The following is a 24,324-nucleotide window of genomic DNA, read 5'->3' as shown; positions in this document are numbered from 1 at the left end:
TTATTTTAAATCTGTTTTTATGCTCCCTGGTGCAAGTGCAATCCCTGAAGTGTTTCCTCCATTTAATTACAGTCCCTCAACCTTACTGAGTAAATCGTTGCATCTGCTGCAAAAGACCTCAGCTCTACCTGGTTAAACTGCAACATAAATTGAACAGTGAGGGTCCATGCAAAAGCAGCTGAGATTTGTACTCTTGAGCATAAACCTAAGGGTTCTGGTGTAGCGGTTGTGTCTCTACCTCTGAGCTAAGAGGGCCTGGTCGAAATCCCATCTGCTCCAGAGATGTGTAATGCCTTTGAACAGGCTCATTAGAAAATATCAAGATACATCAATTTTGTTTCGCTGTACCAAGCAATAATTAACTTTCATTATCTTAAACTATTTAATTATGTGATTTTGTAGGAACATGAGTCACTCAAACCTCAAGTGCTCAAACAGGAACAAGAGGAGCAGGAGGAGTTGGATTTCATGTTTGATGAAGAAATGGAGCAGATAGAAGGACGCAAGAATACTTTCACAGATTGGTCAGATGATGACTCCGATTATGAAATTGATGATCGTGATGTGAACAAGATCTTGATTGTGACTCAGACTCCTCCTCACATGCGCAAACACCCGGGTGGTGACCGTACGGGGAATCATGTTTCCCGAGCAAAAATTTCAACAGAGCTTGCAAAGGCTATCAATGATGGTTTATACTACTATGAGCAAGACCTTTGGATGGAAGGAAATGGGCCAGAATATTCAACAATAAAGGTGAGTTAGAGACTGGTGTAGATCATCTTAATCTTTGGCCAGAGACCTATATCAGTGTGTAGTGATATGGTTGTCTCATTTAAAGGGCCATCAAATTAATGTGCACTTTCTTCTATTCAACCCAGTTATTGTGCTGGATTCTAACTGGTAAATGGCAGGCTGAGAATACCTTTTAAAATGGGTTTTTAAAAAAAGAACACTTTTTTCAGTGATATAGGATTTTCAGTTGTTGGTCAATATATACAAATTTTTTGGCACTTTTCTTTTTATATACATTTCCCTTTTTAAAGTTTGTCACTGTTTGAAACTTGTCCTGTGAGATATTGCAACTAAAACCAATTGCTTGGGCTTTGTATGATAGGAATATTGAGAACAATTGCCATGTTAAGATATGAAAGAAATACTGAAGTATAAAATCAGTTCAAAAGAAATACTTTTAAATGGGCCAATTGTGGAATACTGATGTGAAGAAGAATTGAGTATGTGTTGCAAAGTTTGAGGATTATTAAGCCCATTTCTTTCATTTCTCCACATCGTCTTTGATTAGTGAGGATGACGTTAAATAAAACAGCCTATCGAATTGGATATTCAGTTTGAACTTGGCACCTGTAATTTGCTGTCTACGTTTTGTACCTAAAGTGCGGAAATTGATGGTTTGTTAAATGAGTTGTTAAAGTGGGCTACACCCGAAGCAGTGAACTGTTCAGTGCCTTGACAAACTTTTCTCCTGAGTTCACGTCGCCGTGAAGTGATTATTTCATTGAGTTGCAAAATTATTTGCCGTATTTGTCTACTAATAGTTATGTTGCTACCAGGTGATTTAAATGTGTAAAGCGTTTTGGAAAATTTTGCGGTGATTTTTTTTCTGTTTGTGGAGTTCTGAAATATAATGGAAAAATGAGCATTGCTGCGATGTCATTATGCCATATTTTATTCTTTGTTCCTTCTGAAATCAGCTGTAATGCACCTAATTATGAATATATCAAAAAAATTTACGATATGGAATTATCCTAGTGAGTAGCAATAGTTTGTTTGTCATGCCATGGCTTTACATTACATCTCTCTTAGGCTCCCATGTCTATTCCATCTGCACTGGAATATAATTTGCAATAAAGTGAATTGAGTCATTCCAGTTATGTCATCGGGAAGGAGGTTAGAGAAGTTTTGTAGGTCTGTCCTAAGTCAACAATTTGGAAGTTGAATTTTTGTTTTAAAAAAAAGTTTGCAAATTTTTTGTTCATAAACATTGAACAGGGCTTTCTTGGCTTAAACTTCTTTCGGGCTTCTGTTGTGGGTGATGTTTTAATTGACAGCTTAGAATTTGAGTATTGTAGTTGCATCAGTCACTTTTTGACTCAAATTAGCTCACCTCATTCCATGATTTGTTCTTTATCTTTCTTACAATTAAATGCAATGCAACATATCTATGTAAATGCCTTTATAGATGCAGTAACTGCTTGCTGTCATAATTACCACTGGGCAATATGCACTGTATCTAATTTGGAAATTTTGATCATTATTATTGATGGTGGGCATGCTTGTTTCCTGGTCCCTATTGCTTTCCTTTTTTGAGGAGGAGCAAGTGAGGCCTGGTTGCATGTAATGATGAATTGCAGAGGCTGTCAGTGTTACATCTCCTTTTCATCTCCTGATGCGATTGGAGCCAAATCCTAAAGAGCAAAGAGATTGAAACTTGATTTCTGTGGCCAGTGAGGTGTAAGAGTTTCAGTCATTTATTTTTAAAATCAGTCATTTTCCTGCTTGGCTCTGTGGTTTTCTTGAATTGAACGGATAGCTTCAGGTAAAACCAGAAAATGCAGGAGAAAGTCAGCCAGTCTAGTGGTATGTTGTGGAAGCGAAAGAGTTGACGTTGAGTTTTATGACTCTTTCAGAACTTTCTTAGTTCTGCCAAAGTCATAACAGACTTGAAGCATTAACTGTTTCTCTCTGCACAGATGCTGCCAGACCTGCCGAACTTCTCCTACAATATATTTTCTTCTGTAAATTTTTATCATGCACAGTATTTTGATTTTAGTTGATCACTTGAAATCTGGGTCATATGGTTGCTGAATTGGATCGATATGAATAGAAATACATACATCACAACCTGCAAACTAGTCATTTTGGCTCATTTAGTCCTTGAACTGTGCACCTCTATATAAACAAACAGTTCTAATCTTATTAGCATACACAGTTCTTGTCTTCCTTCAACCCTGTTTCTATCACCTAAATTAATATCGACATCCCTGAACTATTAACTCTGGAAGTGAATTTCACAACCCAAAGGCTATTGAGAAATTTCACTGCCCTGTTTTTAAATTCCTTAGATTTAACTTTTGAATTTGATTCATACAACTTGAATGCACAATTTCTGGATGCAGGTTGCTTCCATCTACCCAGTCCTATCTTTAATTTTTAATGCTTTTTTTTCCTGGCTGACCCTAATGAGTTGATGGTTAATGTTGAATGGGAGAAATTTATTTAGTATCCAGGGAAAGTATTAATGTAGGGTGTTTAAGGCATACTGAATACACTAATATGCATTCTATTTTAGAATAGAGGTATCAAGCTCAATTAAATTCATTGTGCTGAACTCACATCTCTTTGGTAATATACAACCATGCTTGCTGTTACTGGCAATTCAGCCTTTCTGAAAAATTATTTGAACACGTGTACTTCTGCTTCAGAGTCTATTGACTTTGGGACTTCAAAGTGAGCAATGTAGTTAGTACATGGAGTTGTCCACTTATAAACTGTACTGAGAGTGGTATTACAAAGGAGCATTATAACGTTGGTCCCTGTAACAAGTGAAAGTGGCAAACAAGTAGATGTAGACTTTAACTTTTGATTTAGATGTAAGTAAATATTTGACCGTGGATCTCCGAACCCTCTGCAGTTTCTGCAGCATGATCCAATGCATGTTGTGGGATTAACTGAAACCTCAAACTGGTTAGCCTGACCTCTGTCATTGGTGAGATTTTAGAGCCTGTTATTTAAGAATGAAATTGCAGTGTACTTGGAAGTGCTGTGTCTGTATTTGACAGAGTAGCGAAGTGCTGGGGAGGGGAGAGGCAAGGAAGAAGAAAGAGTCTAGATCAGATTTGAAACCTAGAACACATCTCTGGATAGAGTGGACCTGGAGAAGATGTAATCACTAGTAGCAGAGACTGAGACCTGAGAGCACAGCCTCAGATTGAAGGGATGACCTTTTTTCAATGAAATGTGCAGGGATTACTTTAGCCAAAGTGTGATGAACTTGGAATTTCTTGCTGCAGAGGGCTGTGGAGGCCAAGTCATTGTGTGTATTTAAGATTGAGTTCTTGACTGGTAAGGGGTTCAAGAGCTATAGGGAGAAGGCAGGGTGATGGAGGTGAGAAACATAGCTGCCATGATGGAATGGTGGTGCAATCTTGATGAGCAGAATGGCCTAATTCTGCTTCTATATCTTATGGTCTTGAGTCACAGCAAATTGTCATTATTACTTAACCACTTCTTTGTGCTGAGAATTATACTCAAGTCTTTACATTGAAATGCACTCTGTCTTATCATATGCTTAAAGCAAAAATTGTCTGAACGTAACTGTCTTTCCATCTGCAATACAGCAAGAAATCGAGAATTTTAAGAAGTTGACTGTAATTAGTAAAGAACATTTCGATACCTTGGCACCTGAACCACCAGTTGACACAAACCAGGAGGTGCCTCCTGCACCACCAAAGGCCCACCAAGGTAAGATCAGTATAGTCTGTATTAAAACATTTAATTTTTCGTTCAGAGTACTTTCTAAGCATGGCTTTTACCTATTCCCTGTTCTTGTTAATTCATTCAATCATGGGTGAAGTGCATAAAAAGGTGCTGAGTGATATTTATCTGCTACTTTTTGAAGTAAATTCAGTTTGTGAATTGAAACATATCACATTACAAATAAAATGTATTAAATGTTATTTTATGGTCATGAATTTAGGTGAATCATAACTATAGACAGGTTTTCATTAAAGTTTCTACTTGGCATGCTTACAGGAAAAAAGTATCTTTGTATAAGAGAATCTATGAAGCAGTAAGACAGGACCGGGAGTAGTAGTGTTGATGTTAAGCCACTGGGCTAGTGATTCACCAAGGTTATTTGTATATTTGAATTCAGTTTAAATAAAAGGTTGTTTTCGATGAAAGCCCACTGATCTGACCATTGCTTGACAGCAGCTTCAACATAGTTTGACAGCAATGCTCCAAGTTATTATCAGCAGTAATATCTAGAGGTCTGGTGATGAAGTCGGAATAGTTGTTAATGGGACTGGTCAAGCAACAAGCGGACATAAATGGTATTTCTAAGTATTACTGCCAAGTAATGTCTCTGATTTCACCATTACCATGCACTGGTATGCCCTATCCAGTAATAGAACAGACACATTAGTGGTGTCAATACAGTCGGGAAGAAGAGTCCCATGGAGTTCTTAACACTTCTACCCCATCAAGTCTTGTGGCTTCAAGTATGCCATTATTGATGTGCTAGTTTCCTGCGGATTACCATTTATAACTCAACCATTTAACTAAAGCGGTCCTGAGGCGCAGTAATCGTGTCAATATATGTCAGCCAGAAGCCTTGGATGCAAGTTCTACACCAGGATATAGTGGTTACAGAAGGAGCATTCATGATGCAATTCAGCAAGCTGCTAATCAACTCAAAAACCATCTGTCATCTCGCTAATTCCCTAAAGGGGAAGAAAAATTGAGAAGATGTGTTTTTTTTAAGAAAATTACTTTTTGCCATTTTGAGTAGTGGAAGCAGAAATGTATATAGTGAGTGGGGAACTTCAATGAAGTACACAGTTGATTTAAGTGTGCAAAAACAAATATACTCAATATTTTTGTGTGACTGTTTGTGTAGTACCCTAAAGGGTCCAGCTTGTGGATGGAAAGTTTCTGGTTCTTAACTGCCATGCAGTTGAAGGGGAAGCTTCACATTACACACGTGGACCAATGTTCAGCCGCTTGAAATAACTTAAATATCCAACACATGGCTCCAAACCTGATTTCAGCTTTGGCTCAGAGATAATAGGAACTTCAGATGCTGGAGAATACGAGATAACAAGGTGCAGAGCTGGATGAACACAGCAGGCCAAGCAGCATCAGAGGGGCAAGAAAGCTGACGTTTCGGGCTAGGCCCAAAACGTCAGCTTTTCTGCTCCTAAGATGCTGCTTGGCCTGCAGCGTTCATCCAGCTTTTGTTATTTCAGCTTTGGTTCAGACGTGAATAAAGTTGAATTCCAGAGGTAAGGTGACATTGATTGCCCTTAATGTGAGACACCAAGGATCCCAAATGTAACTTCGATCTGAGAAAACTCTCAAAGCATTACTGCCAAGCAGTAAAGATGAGGGGCTTCTCAGTTGTGTAGTTATATTGGAGAAACCAATGTTGCCCACCTTAAAGTCAAGAGGAGATTTGATAGAGTTGCTCAAAATCATGAGTTCTAGATGATCAATGGAGGGAACCCATTTCCGTTGATAGAACAGTCAAAGAATCAACAGCTAAATAAATGAAAAGTGATTTTTTTTTGGTGCGGTGAGCAATTAGGGTATGGAATGCACGTTTTTTAAAAATACAAAGCAGTCAAGGCCACCACAATAGCCAAAATCTGAGCTCCACAGTTTGTGGAGTCCAGCACAGATTCTAACAATGACCATTGCTTTCAACCTCCACTCCAAACTCCTTTCCATAATCATCAAAATTAACCCTTTCCCTGGAAACATAAGACATAAACAAAAGCCAGTCTGTTCTGAACCTTGGTGCCACATTTGACCCCAGGATAAGTTTTTTTGTTTTTTTTATTTGATTTTTTTTGTCGTCCCTAAGGCTGTGTAGCTCCACCTCTAACATCACCCAATTTTACCCTGTCTCAGCTGATCTACTGCTAAAACTCTTTGTTCATTACTTTGTTATCTCCAGATTTGACTATTTAAATCCACTCTTTGCTTGTCTTTCTCCTATCCTCTCTGATCTTGAAGCCATCTGAAACACTCTATGGCCTAACTTGTTGTAAGGTCCAATTGTCAAGCTTGCTGAACTGTATTGGTTTCTGACTTGACTTTAAAATTCTGTCCCTTGTTATAAATTATGTGTCATCCTTTCCTATCTCTGTATGTTCCTTTTAGTCCTATGGCTCCCTGAGATGCTTGTGTCCCTGTAATTTTGACTTTTTGCATGTATATGCACTGTCCACCCCTGGATTTTAAATACTCCATTTCTGTTGTATTTTCATGCTGGCCAAGTGCTAATCTATGGAATATTCGACCAACTGTCCTCAGCCTATATACTGCATTTTCTTAGATGATGTTCCTTAAAACCTACGATTTTGAAAAAGCGTTTGGTCATCTGATTTAACATAATCTTAAATGGTTTGGAGTTGTCCTTTTCTTTTTAACACTCTTCTGAACCACTGAGAAATTTCCTTATGTTAAAAATGGTATACAAATATAAGCTGTTGTTGGATGCATAATCAATCACCATTTTCAGACAAGAAATGGCTGAGCTCTTGTAGCAAAGAAAATTGCAGGACTACAGCGGAAAATGAAATGAGTGTGCAACTAGATGAACTGGTGTTGCAAAGAACCGGCATTGATACCTGGACTAGTCTAGGTGTGACTCCAGGCCCATAGCAATAAGATTTACTCTGAATTGCCCCTTGAAAGGTCACAGCAAGCCACTCAGTTTCTGGGTGGTTAAGGATGGGCAACAAATGTTGCCCTTGCCAGATATCCACCACTCTGTGTTGTAGTGGTTCCAGAATATTGTGGTTTTCAAATATACATAAAAGTTTCTCTTGACTACACTTATTCTCCAATGTTTCAGATCATCAAAACTCACTGCATTTTATAATTTCTCCTTGTTTCTCCTTTATTCTGTTCTTGCTATCTTAAATGAGTCTACTAGTTACCGACTCTAATTTTCACTGTGGAATATTTCTCCTTCCTTTCTTTGATTACGCACCACAATTTCAAAAATTTCCATTAGTTAAGGAAATACTGCACAAATGTATTGAAAGCAGGTCATATTTTTTAAGTAATTTGAGTTTGTTGATGAGGTAATGTAGGGTTGCTGATGATAATACAGTTGACATGTATGCAGACTTACAAAAGGTGTTTGATAAAGTACCATATGATAGGCCTGTCAGCAACACTGAAGCTCGTGGAATAAGAGGTCACAGAAGCACAGTGATATCTTTTCTTTTTCATCCTACCAAAGTATAATGTGAACTAAAGGATAAAATTCTAAAGAAGGTGCAGAAACAAAGAAGCCTGGGAGTATATATGCACACATATCTTTGAAGATGGCAGGGCAGATAGAAAGGGTGATTGAAGCAAGAGACAATGACAATATGGTAATGTTACTAAACTAGTAATTCAAAGGCCCAGGCCAAGGTTCTGGGTTCCATAGGTTCAGATTCCACTAAGGTGGAATTTAAAATCAAATCATGAAGACTGGAATGTGTTTCACAGTGACCATTGGTTTATTGTTCTTGTGTCCTATAGGGAAGGAATTCTGCTATTCTTACCTGCACTGTGCTAGATATGACTCCAGGCCTGTAGCAATATGGTTGACTCTTAATTGCCCCTTGAAAGGGCACAACAAACTACTCAATTTTTGGTTGGTTGGGAATGGGTAACACATGTAATCACTGGCAAAGGCAACACTATCCTATGGATTTTTAAACAAAACAATAGTCTAGATCACTGGTTGCTTCAGTTGCATTATCAGTGGTTGGAATGGGCAAGTTAGACCAACAGATCTTTTTCCATGCTTACATCTCTAGGACTCCAAGACCAGAATGTAGAAGACAGTGAAGCCTGATTTTAAGCATTTCTGTATCTGGAGAAAAATTTGTCTCTTGCAAAAATAGTAGCCAAATTTTGAATTGTGTCTGACAGATTATGCTGAAGAATTAGCCAACAAGCTGTTTGGTGTTGCAGAGCCACCATCATCAAATCTAGCCCGTTCTTTACCTACAACCGTCCCAGAATCTCCAGTTTGTCCAGCCAGGACTCCAAGGACACCACGTACACCTAGGCTACAAGATCCCAGTAAGACACCACGATTTTATCCTGTCGTCAAAGAAGGAAGGCCTTTAGACGTTGAGGTACAATAAATATTTTATTTTTTCTTGACAAGAAATGCAATACCTTTCCCCTTTTGTTGTATGACATTATTTTGGCACAAAGTTCTGAGCCCAGTTAGACCACGTACGATGCTTTCTCCATGGTTTAGACAGTGAAAATATTGCTTTTTAATGGTTATGCATCACTTGAGTGCTCATTTTAACTTTAAAGATGATCTTTACTCGTCCAGTCCTTTTTAATAAAAATCACTCGATTAAAATCTCAGTTCAGATTTTCCTGAATTTTCTTTGTGTAATGTGTATTTTTCATTGTACTGAGGTCTAGAATAATGTAATGCTGATTATTGCTGGGAAAAAGAGACAACTTGCCAACCAGTCAGCACACTCCTGTCTGTTAAGGCAAATAAGGAAGGATAGAGGATTTGAATATTATTTAAATACAGAAAGCTATAGAAAGATGGATATGGGGATTTTGTCCATGAATCACAAAAGGCTGGCATCCAAGTAATAGGGAAGACAAATTTCTATTATTATTTCTAAGGGAGTGCAGTATGAAAGTAGGTCTTGCTAAAACTAGACTAAGCACTAATCAGAACACAAGTGAAATACTGTGAATAGGTAGGGCCCCTATAATCTAAGAGAAGACATACTGCCACTGGCAACAGTCAAGAGAAGGTTCAGTGGGTCGATACCAAGGGACTGTCTTTATGGAGAGACAGTAAGTAGGCTGGGCCAGTGCTCTTTGAAATTTAGGAGAACATGAGGCAACCTGATTGAAACATACAAGATTCTTAGGGTAAATGCAGAAATGTTGTTCCCCTTGAGTGTGTCTAGGACCAGAGGGCTTAATCTGAATAAGGGGTCACCCAGTTAAGACAGATGAAGAGAATCTTCTGAGAGTAGTGAATCTGTGGAATTCTTTATTGCAGATGACTGTTAAAGCTAGGTCAATAAGTATATTCGGGTTGAAATGGAGAATTTTTTAAAAATCATTTAGGGGAGTTGATGGTTGAGAGGACTAGGGAAGAAAGTGGATTTTGAGTATTATCAGCAATGATCTCATTGAACAGTGGAGCACATGGGTTGAATGGGCTACTGCTCCTACATCTTATTGTCTTATGGGGTGCATGATGAAAAGGAGACAAAATCTCCTTTTTTCGGCAATATTCCAGTTTTGTACCATCCAAGGACTGTTTGAGACATCAAAATGTAATATCTCAATTTGTGTGCTATCCTTCATTTTCTTCCCCCCTGCCCCCCATCTCTCTATGGGTCTTTTAATTTGGTAACATTTGTAGGTATAATATAAAAGTAAAAATCCATTGTCGATCTTTTTATGTACCCCATTTGCAGTATTTTGTCTGCTGGAAAGTGAATTAGCTTTCTTGGAAGTTTCATGAATGGTAACTCTCATTAAATTTGTAATTCAAAGACTCTCAAAAATAGAATGAAAATGTAAAACCTGTGTTATACACAATATATGACTTAATATCATCAGGCAGTTCTATTTAATTCTGAAATTATGCTGCAAACTCAGCAACATATGTTCAATTAACGTCATTTATTTCTAGTACCAATGGCAATACATTCGTATTTAACCTCATAATCTCTTTACCTCAAGCCCTTTCTGACCTCACAGTGACTTGGCCCAAATACATAATGTGAATGAGTGTACTGAGGGTAAGATGTAATTTACTGAGGCAAAAGCTAAGTTATTGGTAGTTTTTAAAACTCCAGGGTGATTGCTGTTGCAGGCACCGAGGAAAAGAAAAACAAGGCATAGTTCAAATCCACCACTTGAATGTCATATTGGCTGGGTTATGGATTCAAAGGAACACAGACCAAGAACCTCATCTGTTAGGTAAATGGTTTTGATCATATCATTTATTAATAGTCTTCTACATTTATACGCTTTAGAAAGCGTAGAAATGTAAAGCAATTGCAAACCAATCTACTGAAGCTGCTACTTGCATAGTATCAACAAAAATGCTTAGATGGTTTATATCTGTTGAATAAACAGCAATTTCATAACTGGTCCATTAAAGGAGAAAATACAACCATATGCTCAATAATTGTAACATCATATGTACATAATATTAACATTTGTTATAGCATTATCAGTATATTGCAAATGTTAAATTTAGTTGAGAATATATTTTACGGTATCACATGTAAGATTCCTTTACTCATTTGTTTATGCTAAATTCTTAGACAATTCAGTTGTTTATGCTATAAAAAGTATCATTGATACACAATTTACATGTACATAAATCTACTTGTGTCTTTGGATATTGCTATTTTGTGACAATAGGCTGGCTATCCGATCACTACCTCTGAAAAGTTTAGTCCAATACTGAAGTGATTACTTAGGGCATTTATGATTGATATTTAAGTTGCAAATGTTATGATGCCATTCTATGCTGTTGAATATGACTTAAAATAGCAAAAGACACAGTCAAAACACAATTTATCTACACGACAACAACATTCCAGATTTACTTTGAAACAGTAATGCTGAGTAATTTCAGAAATTCTAAACCACCTTGTTTGGAGCCATCCAATTGCCAAAATGTCCTGGAATAACAAATCAGATAATTCCAGAATGCTTTTACCCTGCACTTTCGTATTTGCCTTCTAAGTCACTGTTGTACTTCAATGTAATTTCAAGGTACTGGTAACAATGAAGTATTGATGTTTGTTTCATTTTACCACATCCAAATATTCTTCAATTATAGCAAGTGGAATATTTCAAAATAAGTCTCAGTTTGACTCTTTGTATAGTGAAGATAATTATTTATTCCTTGAAGTAATCACAAATTTTTGATTTAGGATTTATTTATGAACTATTTATGAATGTTGAGGAGCACCAAGGAAACTATAGATTGGTGAGCTTACTGTCAGGGAAATGGCGAGTCTATAATTAAGACTGAATACTTTGAATCTTTCAGCTGATCAGAGAGGACCAGAATATGAATTTTTAATGGGGTAGATCATGCCTGATGAACTGATTTGAATTTTGGAAAAGATGACAGAATAATGGGTATGGATATGATTTTATATGGATGTTATTTACTTATGTGGACTTCAGGATCAAAAATTCTTAGGTTCACTAGATTGATCTTAGAAATGAAGGTTTTGTCTTAAGAAAGAATGAACAGTTTAGGCCAATACTCTGGAGTTTAGAAGAACAAGATGAGATCTAATTGAGGTATACAAGATGCCAAACAGGATTGAAGAAGTAGACTTGGGCAAGTTCCTTGTGGAGCAATCTAGGACGAGAGACCCTAGTCTTGGGATAAGCCGTAGCAGATTGAAAACAGATGACAGTTACTTCTCTGAAAGGATCGTGAACCTGTAGATGGTACTATGGACATTCTGTCTATCTCTTCTCTCCACTAAATTTACTCAGATTTTTAATGAATAACGGATTCAAGGGTAAGGCAAGTAGGCAGGAAAGTGGTGTTGAGACCAAGATGAGATCAACCACGATTGTATTAAATGTTGGAGCAGGCTTGAGGGGCTGAGTTGCCTATTCCTGCTGCTTGCTGTAATGTTCGTGAGACTGTTAGCCAAAGTTGGAACACATGGACTTGAAGGCAAATTATCATTCTAATCAGGAAACTGGATGAATGACAATTAATAGAAGAACGCCCAGTTTGTGACTCACATGCCCCATAGGATGTGCTTAACACTTTAACATTTTAGCGAAGATCTGTGGTTCAGATTGTGGCTGGAGTTGGTTGATTCGCTGACCTGACTTGTCTGAGCAAATGTAGCATCCCACTTCTGAGTGACATCTTCAGTGTTATCTAGTCTCCATTGAAGCACTGCTGTTGTGTTTTATTTTGTTCTGTTCTGAACTTGTATTGTCTGGTCTATTATGGTGAGTAGTTATGTTTGTTTATAGTATCAGTAGTGGAAAACCAGGCTTCGAGGAATTCTCCTGCTAGGTCAAACAAAACAAAGGCAAGGACGAGACTTCCTGGAAACCTGCTTTTCAACCATTGATACCATTTAAAAAATGTTGAAATAGACTCCATCTACCTACCACTGCGAAGGAAAACCAGAAACACGAGTACAGACCGTATAAATTCAGAACAGCACTGAGGTCACCTGGAAGAGGGATGAAACGTTTGCATGAAAACCAGTTAGCATGACAAACCAATGACAACTTCAGTGTTTAGCATTGTTTACCATAAATTATTTGACTGGTCTTTTGCACCTGTAACACATGACTCCAATTCTGATAGTTGTATCTTCAAATCATATCAGGATCAGTGTTTTGGGCTCTTCTAGTAAAGTGGTAGTGTCTCCACCTTTGAAATGGAGTTCTGCCTTCAAGTTCTACATATCCTAGAACTGTGTCCTAACATGTCAAAATGGATTGATTAAAAATATTTACTTTAGATTATTTATTAACCATTCAGTGAGATCAACCATTCCGTTTGCGCTTAACATAAATAGACAACATGGTACAAATTTACAATTTACAAAGAAAAATTGATGGTTTAAGAAAATGGACAAAATTGTAGGAAATTTATTTCCAGTACAAGTAAATGAGATCATCTTTTCAGACCCAGGATAGAACAGAATTTATATATGGTGTAATATAGAAACAGGTCAGTGAGATTTGACTTCATTAAAATATCTTGAACGAGTACAAAAAATAATTACAAGGGCTAATGAAATGGATATCTGAAGAACCAAGATACAGAACTTCAGGAATTATACTCCAGCTAATCAGAATTTTATTACAGCTGAAGAATTGAGATCAGTTATGGGCATAGGAACACCATAGAAAGGATTTATTGCCCTTGGGGAGGTGCAGCATAGATTTATCAGAATGATTCCTGGTCTTCAAAGAGTAACCCCCAAGGATCACTTGTACAAATTAGGTAAGAATTCCCTGTAATTTGGATGGTTATGGGGAGATTTGATATTAACTTGCAAAATATAAATGAGAGCAAAAGGGATTGATGTGAGAGAATATTACTGCAGGTTGGAGACTTTAAATGAGAAACGTTGCCAAGATAAAATGGAGCCAGACCTTTTTGGGAGTTAAATTAGGATACTCAGTCATACATGGGATCCAGCAAGTTTTGAGAAGATTTGTAGCTCAGGTTGAGGTTCTGGATGTGAGTTTGCTCGCTGAGCTGGAAGGTTAGTTTTCAGACATTTCGTCACCATTCTAGGTAACATCATCAGTGAGCCTCTGACGAAGCGCTGGTGTTATGTCTCGCTTTCTATTTATCTGGTTAGGTTTCCTTGGGTTGGTGATGTCATTTCCTGTTCTTTTTCTCAGGGGATGGTAGATTGGCTCCAAGTCAATCTACCATCCCCTGAGAAAAAGAACCGGAAATGACATCACCAACCCAAGGAAACCTAACCAGATAAATAGAAAGCGAGACATAACACCAGTGCTTCGTCGGAGGCTCACTGATGATGTTACCTAGAATGGTGACGAAACGTCTGAAAACTAACCTTCCAGCTCAGCGAGCAAACTCACATCCAGATACATGGGATCGTAAAAGTTGGAAACACTTGTGCAATTGCCAGTTAATACTGGATAATGGCTGGTAGCAAATCCTGAAGTTGATAGATTTTTATTAATCGTAGTAATTAAGGTATATTGGGCAAAAATGGGAGTTGATGACGGATCAGCCATGATCTCTTTGAAAGCAAAACTGGCTTCAGGGGCTAAAAGTCAATTTTAAGCCATTACCAATGGTTGCAATTAGTGGAAACTCTGAACATCTTGATCCGGGGATTTAGCCAGTTTTGTGCACCAGTTGAAAACAAAATTCCACTGTTGCAAAAGATGGTCTTGAATGTACCTTGCACTTAACATTCTGTGCTTTAGTGTGTTGCTGGGCTGATATGTGACTAGTTATGCTAAGAAAACTAGCACAGACTAACAACTAACAAAACTTATACCAGTAAAGTAGAGAATCTACAAGCCAGCTTTAGTATTATATCCGCAAGAAACGTAGTAGAGTGAAAATGTTAAGAAAAGAATAAAATTTCATTCCAAGCCTTGAAATTGTTTTTGTCCACTTAGTAGTTCAAATGCCAGTCCTTCAGAAGGCACACCATTTGTTGGAAGTTATGGCTGTACACCAAACTCTCTACCCAAGTTCCAGCATCCTTCCCATGAGCTTTTAAGAGAAAATGGCTTCACTCAACAAGTTTACTACAAATATCGTCGAAGGTGTTTAAACGGTGAGCCTTTTTCCTGTATTTTCTTCTGTGATGAGAAGTTTGGGTAGTTTTGAGTACTGAGCGCTTAAAAGATATTGTTCATCCAAAGTAGCAATTCTTCTCTTACTGGTTTGTACAATTTAGTGTTTTCCTTTCAAGATATCTTTGTAGCTTTAAAATAAACTCCTCTTTTATGAAGGCTTTTACTTCTGATATACAGCTTAGAAAGGAAAATAAATCTGTGACATTGGGTATTGTAGCTAGTAATTGTACATGGTAATGAACCTTTTGTAACCTTGATTTTAATTTGGAAAATTGCTTTATAATTGCTTGGTGATTAACAGTCTGTAAATCTTGCTTAAAAGTGATAGTGAATTCTAAGCTTTTGGTCCTGCACTCATCTATATTGAAAACAAACTTTTTGAAAGTTATTCGGAACAATGTAAGAACTTTAATTTTGTTTTGTTTTATGAAGGAGAGACATAATTCTAAAGTTGTTGTGAACTTGGTGCCAAGAAGTATGGAGAACCCTAATTTTATAGATAGTAATCTTTTTTGGTTCATTTTTACAACAAGTGTGGGGACTAAAACAAAAACTCTCCCAGTAATAGGGATTGAGAGAGACACAAGCCTCCAGAAGCAAAGGGGCTTTGTGTATTATATGCCAGAGTGTGGAGGCGGCAGTGTTTAAACTCTCGTATGAAATCCTGCAAAACTGCTCAAAATTGACTTCTGAGGAAGGGTCACTGGACCCGAAATGTTATCTTTTTTTTTGCCTTCGTGGATGCTTTCGGACCTGCTGTGCTTTCCAGCAACTTTATTTTTGTTTGCTGCTGGAAATTGTGTTTAAGAAATTCATGATCGTTCTGAGGTTTAGTTTGCAGCTTATTTTGAGTGTCTCGCATACCAGCCAAATAAAGTATCTGGTGACCATGCAGAAAATTGTCGGAAGGAAACCAGTTGCAGTTGTGCCAGTCTGAGCAAGATAATTTAGTCTGAAGATGGTAAATTTTGCTGGGTTATGGTGTTTGTAAGGGTATTATTGGCTTAGCTGTGGTTTTGAATCCTTTTCTGGTGTTCGTAATGAAATCTTTCCATCATTTTCCCCAATGGAATGTTATTTTCTCTCTCAATTCATTACTTTTCTGTTAATAATTACACTGGCAAACTCTTGAGAATATGTTCAGTAACAGACCACTGTGGTGTAGGATAAATCAGAGATACCAAATTAGGGTCGATCAATCCAGGCTTTGGTCTCAGACGTGATATGTCCAGTATTAACATCAGCTGGGGTCTTAAATGGGGGCTTATCTAGGACCCAAAAATCCTTGAATGTGATATGTGTGTGAATCTTTAAGTACCTACAGGTATTTGGCATATGAATGTGAATTGCTGTGTAATAGATTACATGGTTAGGAATTAGCGAGTTTTGAGAAGATTTGTAGCTCAGGTTGAGGTTCTGGATGTGAGATTGCTCGCTGAGCTGGAAGGTTCATTTTCAGATGTTTCGTCACCATTCTAGCTTCGTCGGAGGCTCACTGATGATCTTACCAAGAATGGTGACGAAACGTCTGAAAATGAACCTTCCAGCTCAGCGAGCAATCTCACATCCAGATGGTTAGGAATTTTAAAAAGAGGCTTTGACTATGTTGCTAAAACATTTCTGGGAGTAGATGTAATATTGGATTATTTCCAGCCTTTGACTAAGGCTAAACTCTATTCAGAGATAATTGAAGATAGAACCTTGAGGCACACAGCCCTCCAAGATTAGCTCCTGTAATTTGGACCTCTTTAGGATCTCTGAATTTAATCACTTCGATTTTGGCAGACCTGCCTTCAGCTGTCTGGACCCTAAGCTCTGGAATTCCCTCCCTAAACCTTGCTGTACCTCTTTCCAGTTAAACAGGGCACTGGTCAACCCATGTGAAGTATATCGTAAAGTATTAATCTCCTTTATTGAAGGAAGGAGGCAAATTCATTGCAGACAGTTTAGAGATTAATACCTGGAATAGGCAGATTGTCAAATGAGGAATGGTTGGACAGATTGGGCCTGTATCTGTTGGAGGTTGAGTGGTAGAAGATTTGATTGAAATGCAATTACTGGCGGTGTCTTGACAGACAGAATCTAGAACCAGGGAACCGTGTCTGAAAATAAGACAACCCCCTTTTTAAGACAGAAGGAGAATGTTTTGACAGAATGTCTGACTGCTTCCCTCAAAAAGCAATGGAAGCAGAGTCCTAGTGTATTTTTGAGGCAGACATGATGTATTCTTTTTGATAAGCAAGGGAGCAGGACAAAAGGTTACTGGGGGCAGGCAGGAATGTGCAACAATTAGAATCAATCTTGACCTTAATGGTAGAGCAGGCTTGAAAAGTCTGTTCCTGCTTCTATTTTAGAGTTGTTAAGAAAGTGTATGGTGTGTTAGCTTTCATTAATAGAAGGATGGACTTCAAGATCTGTGAAGTTATGGTCTAGCTGTACAAAAGCCTGGTTCGGCCACATTTGGAGTAGTGTGTCCAGTTTTGGTTGCCTCATTACAGGAAAGATGTGGAAGCGTTGGAAAAGGTGCAGGGGAGATTTACCAGGATGTTGCCTGGAATGGAGGGAAGGTCCAATGAGAAAATGTTGAGAGAGCTAGGGTTTTTCTCTTTAGAACGACAAAGGATGAGAGGTGACTTGATAGGTGTATGAAATGATCAGAGGTATAGATACAGTGGACAGCCAGAGACTTTTTCCTCGGGTGAAGGTAGCTGTTGCGAGGGGGCATAGTTTTAAAGTGAATGGAGGTAGATATTGGGGAGACGTCAGAGGTAGGTTCTTTACTCGGAGTGTGGCAGGGGCATGGAAGAGGGGTAGTGGAGTCGGCCTCTTAAGGGCATTTAAGCAGCTCTTTAATCGGCATATGGATGATAGTATCGTGTAGGGGTGGAAATTAGATAGACTTTAGGATTAGGATAAAAATTTGGCACGACATCTTAGGTTGAAGGGCCTGTACTGTGCTGTATTCTTGCATGTTTTATGTTCTAAGTAAAAACAAGGATCTTGTAAGAGTAACATAATTAAATGATAGCATTTAGAATTGAAAGCAGAGCGTCTGAAATTGATATATCAAAGTTACAATTAACTAAGGTTTAGTTGCATGTGGTGGAAGAGAATTTTTTTAAATCTTGAAGTGGCAAGAGAGGAGAGAAAAACATTGGAAGTGAAATAGGAACGCTTGAACTCCAAAGAAAGTAAGAAATCGGACAGTGTGACATTTAAGAAAAGTTTGGGGTAAAGGAAGAAAGCAGAGTTCAAAGCATGATTCTGATTGCACTGAAGAATTTGATTTCACTATAATTTTTGTTTAGTATCTAAATTTAGAATATGGTGTTAAAAGATAATTAACCTCATTTTAAAAGCTAGCTGTGACATTGAAGTGCCGCTTAAGCCTTAATGTTAGAGTGACCAGATGAGTACAGCTGTGGATGTGTACACCACTAGTCTGCAAGAATATTCCACAGACTATGAAGTGGTTAAAAAGGCAGTATTAAATGCTTATGAGTTTGTCTCTGAAGCTAATCAATTAAACATTAGAAGACAAAGAAGCCTATTCAGGTACTTGTAGAATTTTCAAGAGAAAGAAATGTTGCAATTTCTGTAATTTTGATTGTAAAAGTTAGGAAATGTGTGTGTGAGGAAATAATGATCAAAGTGTTCCAAATTAATGTTGTGGTAACTCTCTTGATCTATTTAGATGACCACCAAGTATCAAAGATCTAAGAAGCAGCAGTTCTGATAGGCACCTGTGACCTCTCTCTCAAACAGTTATTGTGAAATAGCTATACGGGAATGGACAAGGGATTTGGAGGAATAGGAAATCTGGGGGTGAAAAGGGTATTAGCTGTCAGAAATGAGTCAAAGACTGGCAAACTAACAAAGGAGGAAGGTTAGAACCAAAAAGAAAACTATATAAAGAAGTGATATGGTTCTGTTGTAAAAGACTTTGTTATTGAAGCTAATTGCCAGAAATCAAGTGGGAGACCTATTGTTGTAGTTGGAACACCTAAAGAATCTTGAGAAAAGATTGTACTGGAAAGGAAATGAGTATTAAAATTGTAGCAGTGGTACAGGTGAAGCATTTACTTTAAGAGCCTACTAATAAGAAGGAAATGGGTCTGGACCATCTAGATAATTTTTCCTGTATTATCCTTAGTGTGTTCAACCAGTGGAAGTTATAGATGTAGTTATAGGAAGCAGAGGATGATGGTTGAAGGTTGTTTCTCAGACTGGAGGCCTGTGCCAAAGGGGTTGGTGCTGGAACCTTTGATATTTATTATTTACGTAAATGATCTGAATATGAATGTACACTGCATGATTAGTAAGTTTGTGAATAATGCAGAATTAGTAAGTATCCTTGATTACAAGGAATGATATCAAAAATTAGAGGGCTATTGATCAGATGGGGAAGCGGTCTGAGGATTAGCAAATGCAATTCAATACAGATAAAAGTGAGGCGTTGCACTTTGGAAAATCAAACCAAGGTAGGACTTGAACAGTAAATGGTAAGGTCCTGAGGAGTATTGTACAATAGAGGGACCTAGGAGTACAAGTACATAGTTTGTTGAAAGCGGTATCACTGTTAGACATGGTGGTGAAGAAGGCATTTGGCATGGTGGCCTGCATCAGTCAAGGCACTGGTTGTAGGAGTTGGGATGTCATGTTACAGTTGTATAAGTCATTGGTGAGGCTGCACTTAGAGTATTGTGTACAGTTTTGATCACCCTGTTGAAGGAAAGACATAGTTAAACTGGAGAGTGTGCAAAGAATATTTACGAGGATGTTGCCAGGACTAGTTGACCTGAGTTGTAGGGAGTGGTTGGCCTGTAATAGAACTTTGTTCTTTGGAACATAGGAGAAAAGGGGGTGACTTTAGTCACCTCAAAACAATCATGAGGGACAGAGATAAGCTGAATGCATATAGCCTTGCCCCCAGGGATGGGGAATTGAATACTAGAGGGCATAAATTTAAGTTGAGAGGGGCAAGATTTAAGGAGGACCTGAGGGGCAACCTCTTCACGCAGAGTGGTGCGTATGTGAAATGGACTGTCAGAGAAAGTGGTTGAAGCAGGTACAACAGCAACATTTTTAAAAACAGGTTATAAGGGATAGGATTTATAATCATCTAGAAAAGAATAAATTGATTAGGGATAGTCAGCACAGTTTTGTGAAGGGAAGGTCATGCCTCACAAACCTTATTGCATTCTTTGAGAAGGTGACCAAACAGGTAGATGAGAGTAAACCGGTTGATGTGGTGTATATGGATTTCAGCAAGGCATTTGATAAGGTTCCCCACAATAGGCTGTTGTACAAAATGCGGAGGAATGGAATTGTGGGAGATATAGCAGTTTGGATCGGAAATTGGCTTGCTGAAAGAAGACAGAGGGTGGTAGTTGATGGGAAATGTTCATCCTGGAGACCAGTTACTATTGGTGTACCGCAAGGGTCGGTGTTGGGTCCACTGCTGTTTGTCATTTTTATAAATGACCTGGATGAGGGCGTAGAAGGACGGGTTAGTAAATTTGCAGACGACACTAAGGTCGGTGGAGTTGTGGTTAGTGACGAAGGATGCTGTAGGTTGCAGAGAGACATAGATAAGCTGCAGAGCTGGGCTGAGAGGTGGCAAATGGAGTTTAATGCAGACAAGTGTGAGGTGATGCATTTTGGTAAGAGTAACCAGAAGGCAAAGTACAGGACTAATGGTAAGATTCTTAGTAGTGTAGATGAGCAGAGAGATCTCTGTGTACATGTACACAGATCATTGAAAGTTGCCACCAGGTTGACAGGGCTGTTAAGAAGGCATACTGTGTTTTAGCTTTTATTAATAGAGGAATCGAGTTCCGGAACCAAGAGGTTATGCTGCAGCTGTACAAAACTCTGGTGCGGCCACACTTGGAGTATTGTGTACAGTTCTGGTCACCGCATTATAAGAAGGATGTGGAAGCTTTGGAAAGGGTGCAGAGGAGATTTACTAGGATGTTGCCTGGTATGGAGAGAAGCTCTTACAAGGAAAGGCTGAGGGACTTGCGACTGTTTTCATTGGAGAGAAGAAGGTTGAGAGGTGACTTAATTGAAACACATAAAATAATCAGAGGGTTAGACAGGGTGGATAGGGAGAGCTTTTTTCCTAGGATGGTGATGGCGAGCATGAGGGGGCATAGCTTTAAATTCAGGGGTGATAGATATAGGACAGATGTCAGAGGTAGTTTCTTTACTCAGAGTAGTAAGGGAATGGAACGCTTTGCCTGCAACGGTAGTAGATTCACCAACTTTAGGTACATTTAAGTCGTCATTAGGTAAGCATATGGACGTACATGGAATAGTGTAGGTTAGATGGGCTTGAGATCGGTATGACAGGTCGGCACAACATCGAGGGCCGAAGGGCTTGTACTGTGCTGTAACGTTCTATGTACGTCTATGTAAGGTACATGGATTGGAAGGGTTATGAGAAATACGAACCAAATGTGGGCAATTGGGACTAGCTGAGTGGGCAGTTTGGGCCGAAGGGCCTTGATCTATGCTGTATTATTCGATGACTGACTATGTTTGATCTTGAGATGGTGGAAAGCATTATGGAAAGGTTTTAAAGGTTTTGTTTAAATCAAGCAGGCAAGCCAGTTAAGATATTGGAGCAAATTGGTCATTGTTGTTGGGTGATGATGCAATCCCCCTTCCAGAAAGGGGCTTTTTCTGAAAGGGAAGTTATTAATTAGAGGTATTTCATTGTAGTTATAAATTGGTCTCATTCTGTGGATTTGGATTAAAGGGTGACCTAATGAGAAGTTGTATTTAGTATGAGACATCAAAACATGTAGAAGGAGATTATTTTATTTTGTGGGACGAAATGTCTGGTTCAAAAATATTAGTCTCACCAAGGAACTTGAAACAAGTAGAGCACGTGAAAGAAACAGATTCTCTGGAGCCTTGTACTATTTCATAACTGTTGAGACTAGAATTTAAGACTCAAAAAATTAGATAGGAAGACTCTACAAAAGGGAGATAAATGAAAATTCAGTTATGTGAAACTTTTATAAATATAGCATTCGAAAAAGAATTTTGTGAATGAGGCTTGATGTGTTTAACCTATCTTCTTCAATACAGAAGTAATAAACAAATCCTGAGTTGACAGAACTTTAACAAACAGCTTACTCAGAAACTGGATCAGAATCAGTAATTGGGTGAATGTTGCTGTTTAAAAGAGGGTTTATGAAGAAACAGAGACCACCACATTGGCATTTGTCCATAAAGTGGAAGTTCACACTGGATATTGTAACAAAATTTACAAGTGACTCTCTCAAAATTCCAAAGGTGGGTTACTTGAGTATTAGGAAAACAAGGTAAAATACAATAACATTTTTCTAGGCCAGGATATCATAAAGCTATGATGAAACCTTTCCAGACACGCCATATGTGCCAAGTAGTGGGAAAATCCAAACCACCAATTGAACCTGTATGCTTTTATTTTAATGACAACTTCTGAAGAGCCATTTAGCAGTGTCCTAATGGATTGCGAAGTATCCCTAACTAAAACCAGATGTGGGAACCATTAAGAGTCATGGACATATCAAAAACATTTCCGGAGGCCATCCTTTTGGGAAAAATTACAGCAAAATGATAATAAAATAGTGATCAGAGATAATGGGAACTGCAGATGCTAGAGAATCCAAGATAACAGTGTGGAGCTGGATGAACACAGCAGGCCAAGCAGCATCTTAGGAGCACGAAAGCTGACATTTCAGGCCTGGATCCTTCATCAGAAGGTCTTTGTTATCTCTGATAATGAAATGGTTCCTGGTTTACATTAATGATCTAAATCTCGGAGTGCAGGAGTCAGTTTCTCAAAGTATTGTAAACTTGAGCCTGGTATAGAATTTCAAATAGACATTGGCTACCCATCCATCCCTCCAGCTTGTCAACTAAGTTAAATGCAGAGAAATGTGAGGTGATTTTGGCAGAATGAAAATGGAGTAAGACATAACAGCTACTATCCTAAAGGATGCCTAGGAGCAGCGAGACCTGCTGGTTGGACAGGTGGAGAGTGCAATTAATGCATATACAGTATTCTGGGATTTATTGATACCAGCATGAGTACAAGTGTGACCATTATGCTGGACCTGTACAAGATACAAATTCGACCTCAGTTGATACAATGTGTACATACTTTATTGGAGAGAGTTAAGAGGCTTGAGAGAATAGCTTCAAGGATACAAAATTGTTTAGTTATTAAGGTGGATTGGAGAAGAGAGGCAGTTTCCCTTGGAGGGGAAAAAAACACATTGAAGTTTGTTTTAAAAAATCATGAGCGATCTGGACAGAAGGACGAACTTTTCCTGCTCAAAACAATTTGTAAAAGAAGTAGATGTGATATGAGAAGAAACTCTTCACACAGGAAATGATGGATGTGCTGCGTGTAAGTATTGTAAATGCAGGTTCATTTGAGACGTTCACAATGGTTTTTGATTATTTCTAATTAAATAATGTGCAGGATTATTGGGCGGGTGGGGAAGCAAGGAAGACAGGACTAACTCAATGCTGGTCCTGCAAGGCAGTGTGAATTATTGCCTGCTGCAAAAGAACAAATCTCATTCCTTTGATGCTTGAAATACAGTCAATCAAGGTTTAAATTTTAGGTCACATATTCAAATATATAATGAATAGTTCAGAAATAAAACAATTTATTTTTGTTAGCCTATTATCTATAGTTGCAAGTATAGGTGCAGTAAAAAGATGGTATCAAAGACCACAATTTCAGCCTATTTTCAGGACGTCATAATGATGGGAAGGAATAAATTTTCTTGTTATAGTTGGCAATTAAGGATACGGTTGAGTCTCCAGGTTTCCAACTAATCAGAATCTACCTGCCTGATTTGAGGTTAAATGGCTGTCTAAGAATGACACTTAACAGGTCCAGCTGCATCTCTGTGCCAGCCATAGCCCCATCTATCCATGTTGTCTTCTCATATTTTACAAATTGGTATTCCTTATCATTAGTTTGGTTTCTTGATTGCAGTCCTGATGAGAACAAGACCATAACTTAGCATTATGTAGGAAAATTTCAATGAACTTAAGTGAGCTGAAGCAGGAACCAGTTTGCTTGTCATGAATAAAATACCATTGCATAGGACTGATCTATCTTTTTGCATAGTATTATACACCAGAAGAATTCCTGGGCTGTCCATCGCACACTCCTGACCACTCAAAATGTGAAAGATATCACACATG

The 24,324-nt window shown here is 38.2% G+C and overlaps 1 protein-coding gene and 1 long non-coding RNA gene across 9 annotated transcripts in view; one reads left to right on the top strand and one right to left on the bottom strand.

Annotated features, from left to right (window-relative positions):
* The window catches only part of LOC125453159 (uncharacterized), a 167,941-nt gene that overhangs the window by 93,713 nt on the left and 49,904 nt on the right, over positions 1 to 24,324 (bottom strand). The window contains exon 2 of one of the 3 annotated variants that reach the window (XR_009443960.1): positions 12,913 to 12,977. The exons of the other annotated variants lie outside the window; for them this stretch is intronic. This is a non-coding gene — a long non-coding RNA (uncharacterized LOC125453159). The remainder of the gene's footprint in view (positions 1 to 12,912; positions 12,978 to 24,324) is intronic. 3 annotated transcript variants of the gene reach the window in all.
* LOC125453112 (la-related protein 1B-like) overlaps positions 1 to 24,324 on the top strand; it is a 106,279-nt gene that overhangs the window by 73,177 nt on the left and 8,778 nt on the right. For 4 of the 6 annotated variants that reach the window (XM_048532240.2, XM_048532229.2, XM_048532249.2 and 1 more), the window contains exons 12-16: positions 403 to 756; positions 4,359 to 4,482; positions 8,677 to 8,885; positions 10,619 to 10,725; positions 14,923 to 15,083. In XM_048532240.2, the coding sequence (XP_048388197.1) occupies positions 403 to 756; positions 4,359 to 4,482; positions 8,677 to 8,885; positions 10,619 to 10,725; positions 14,923 to 15,083 (955 nt within the window). The remainder of the gene's footprint in view (positions 1 to 402; positions 757 to 4,358; positions 4,483 to 8,676; positions 8,886 to 10,618; positions 10,726 to 14,922; positions 15,084 to 24,324) is intronic. The other 2 variants (XM_048532262.2, XM_048532257.2) reach the window with 2 other exon arrangements.

Source organism: Stegostoma tigrinum, chromosome 1, assembly GCF_030684315.1.
Source record: "Stegostoma tigrinum isolate sSteTig4 chromosome 1, sSteTig4.hap1, whole genome shotgun sequence".
Classification (NCBI taxonomy): domain Eukaryota; kingdom Metazoa; phylum Chordata; class Chondrichthyes; order Orectolobiformes; family Stegostomatidae; genus Stegostoma; species Stegostoma tigrinum.
The sequence above is the reverse complement of the archived record's forward strand: the minus strand, read 5'-3'. Positions and strand labels throughout refer to the sequence as shown.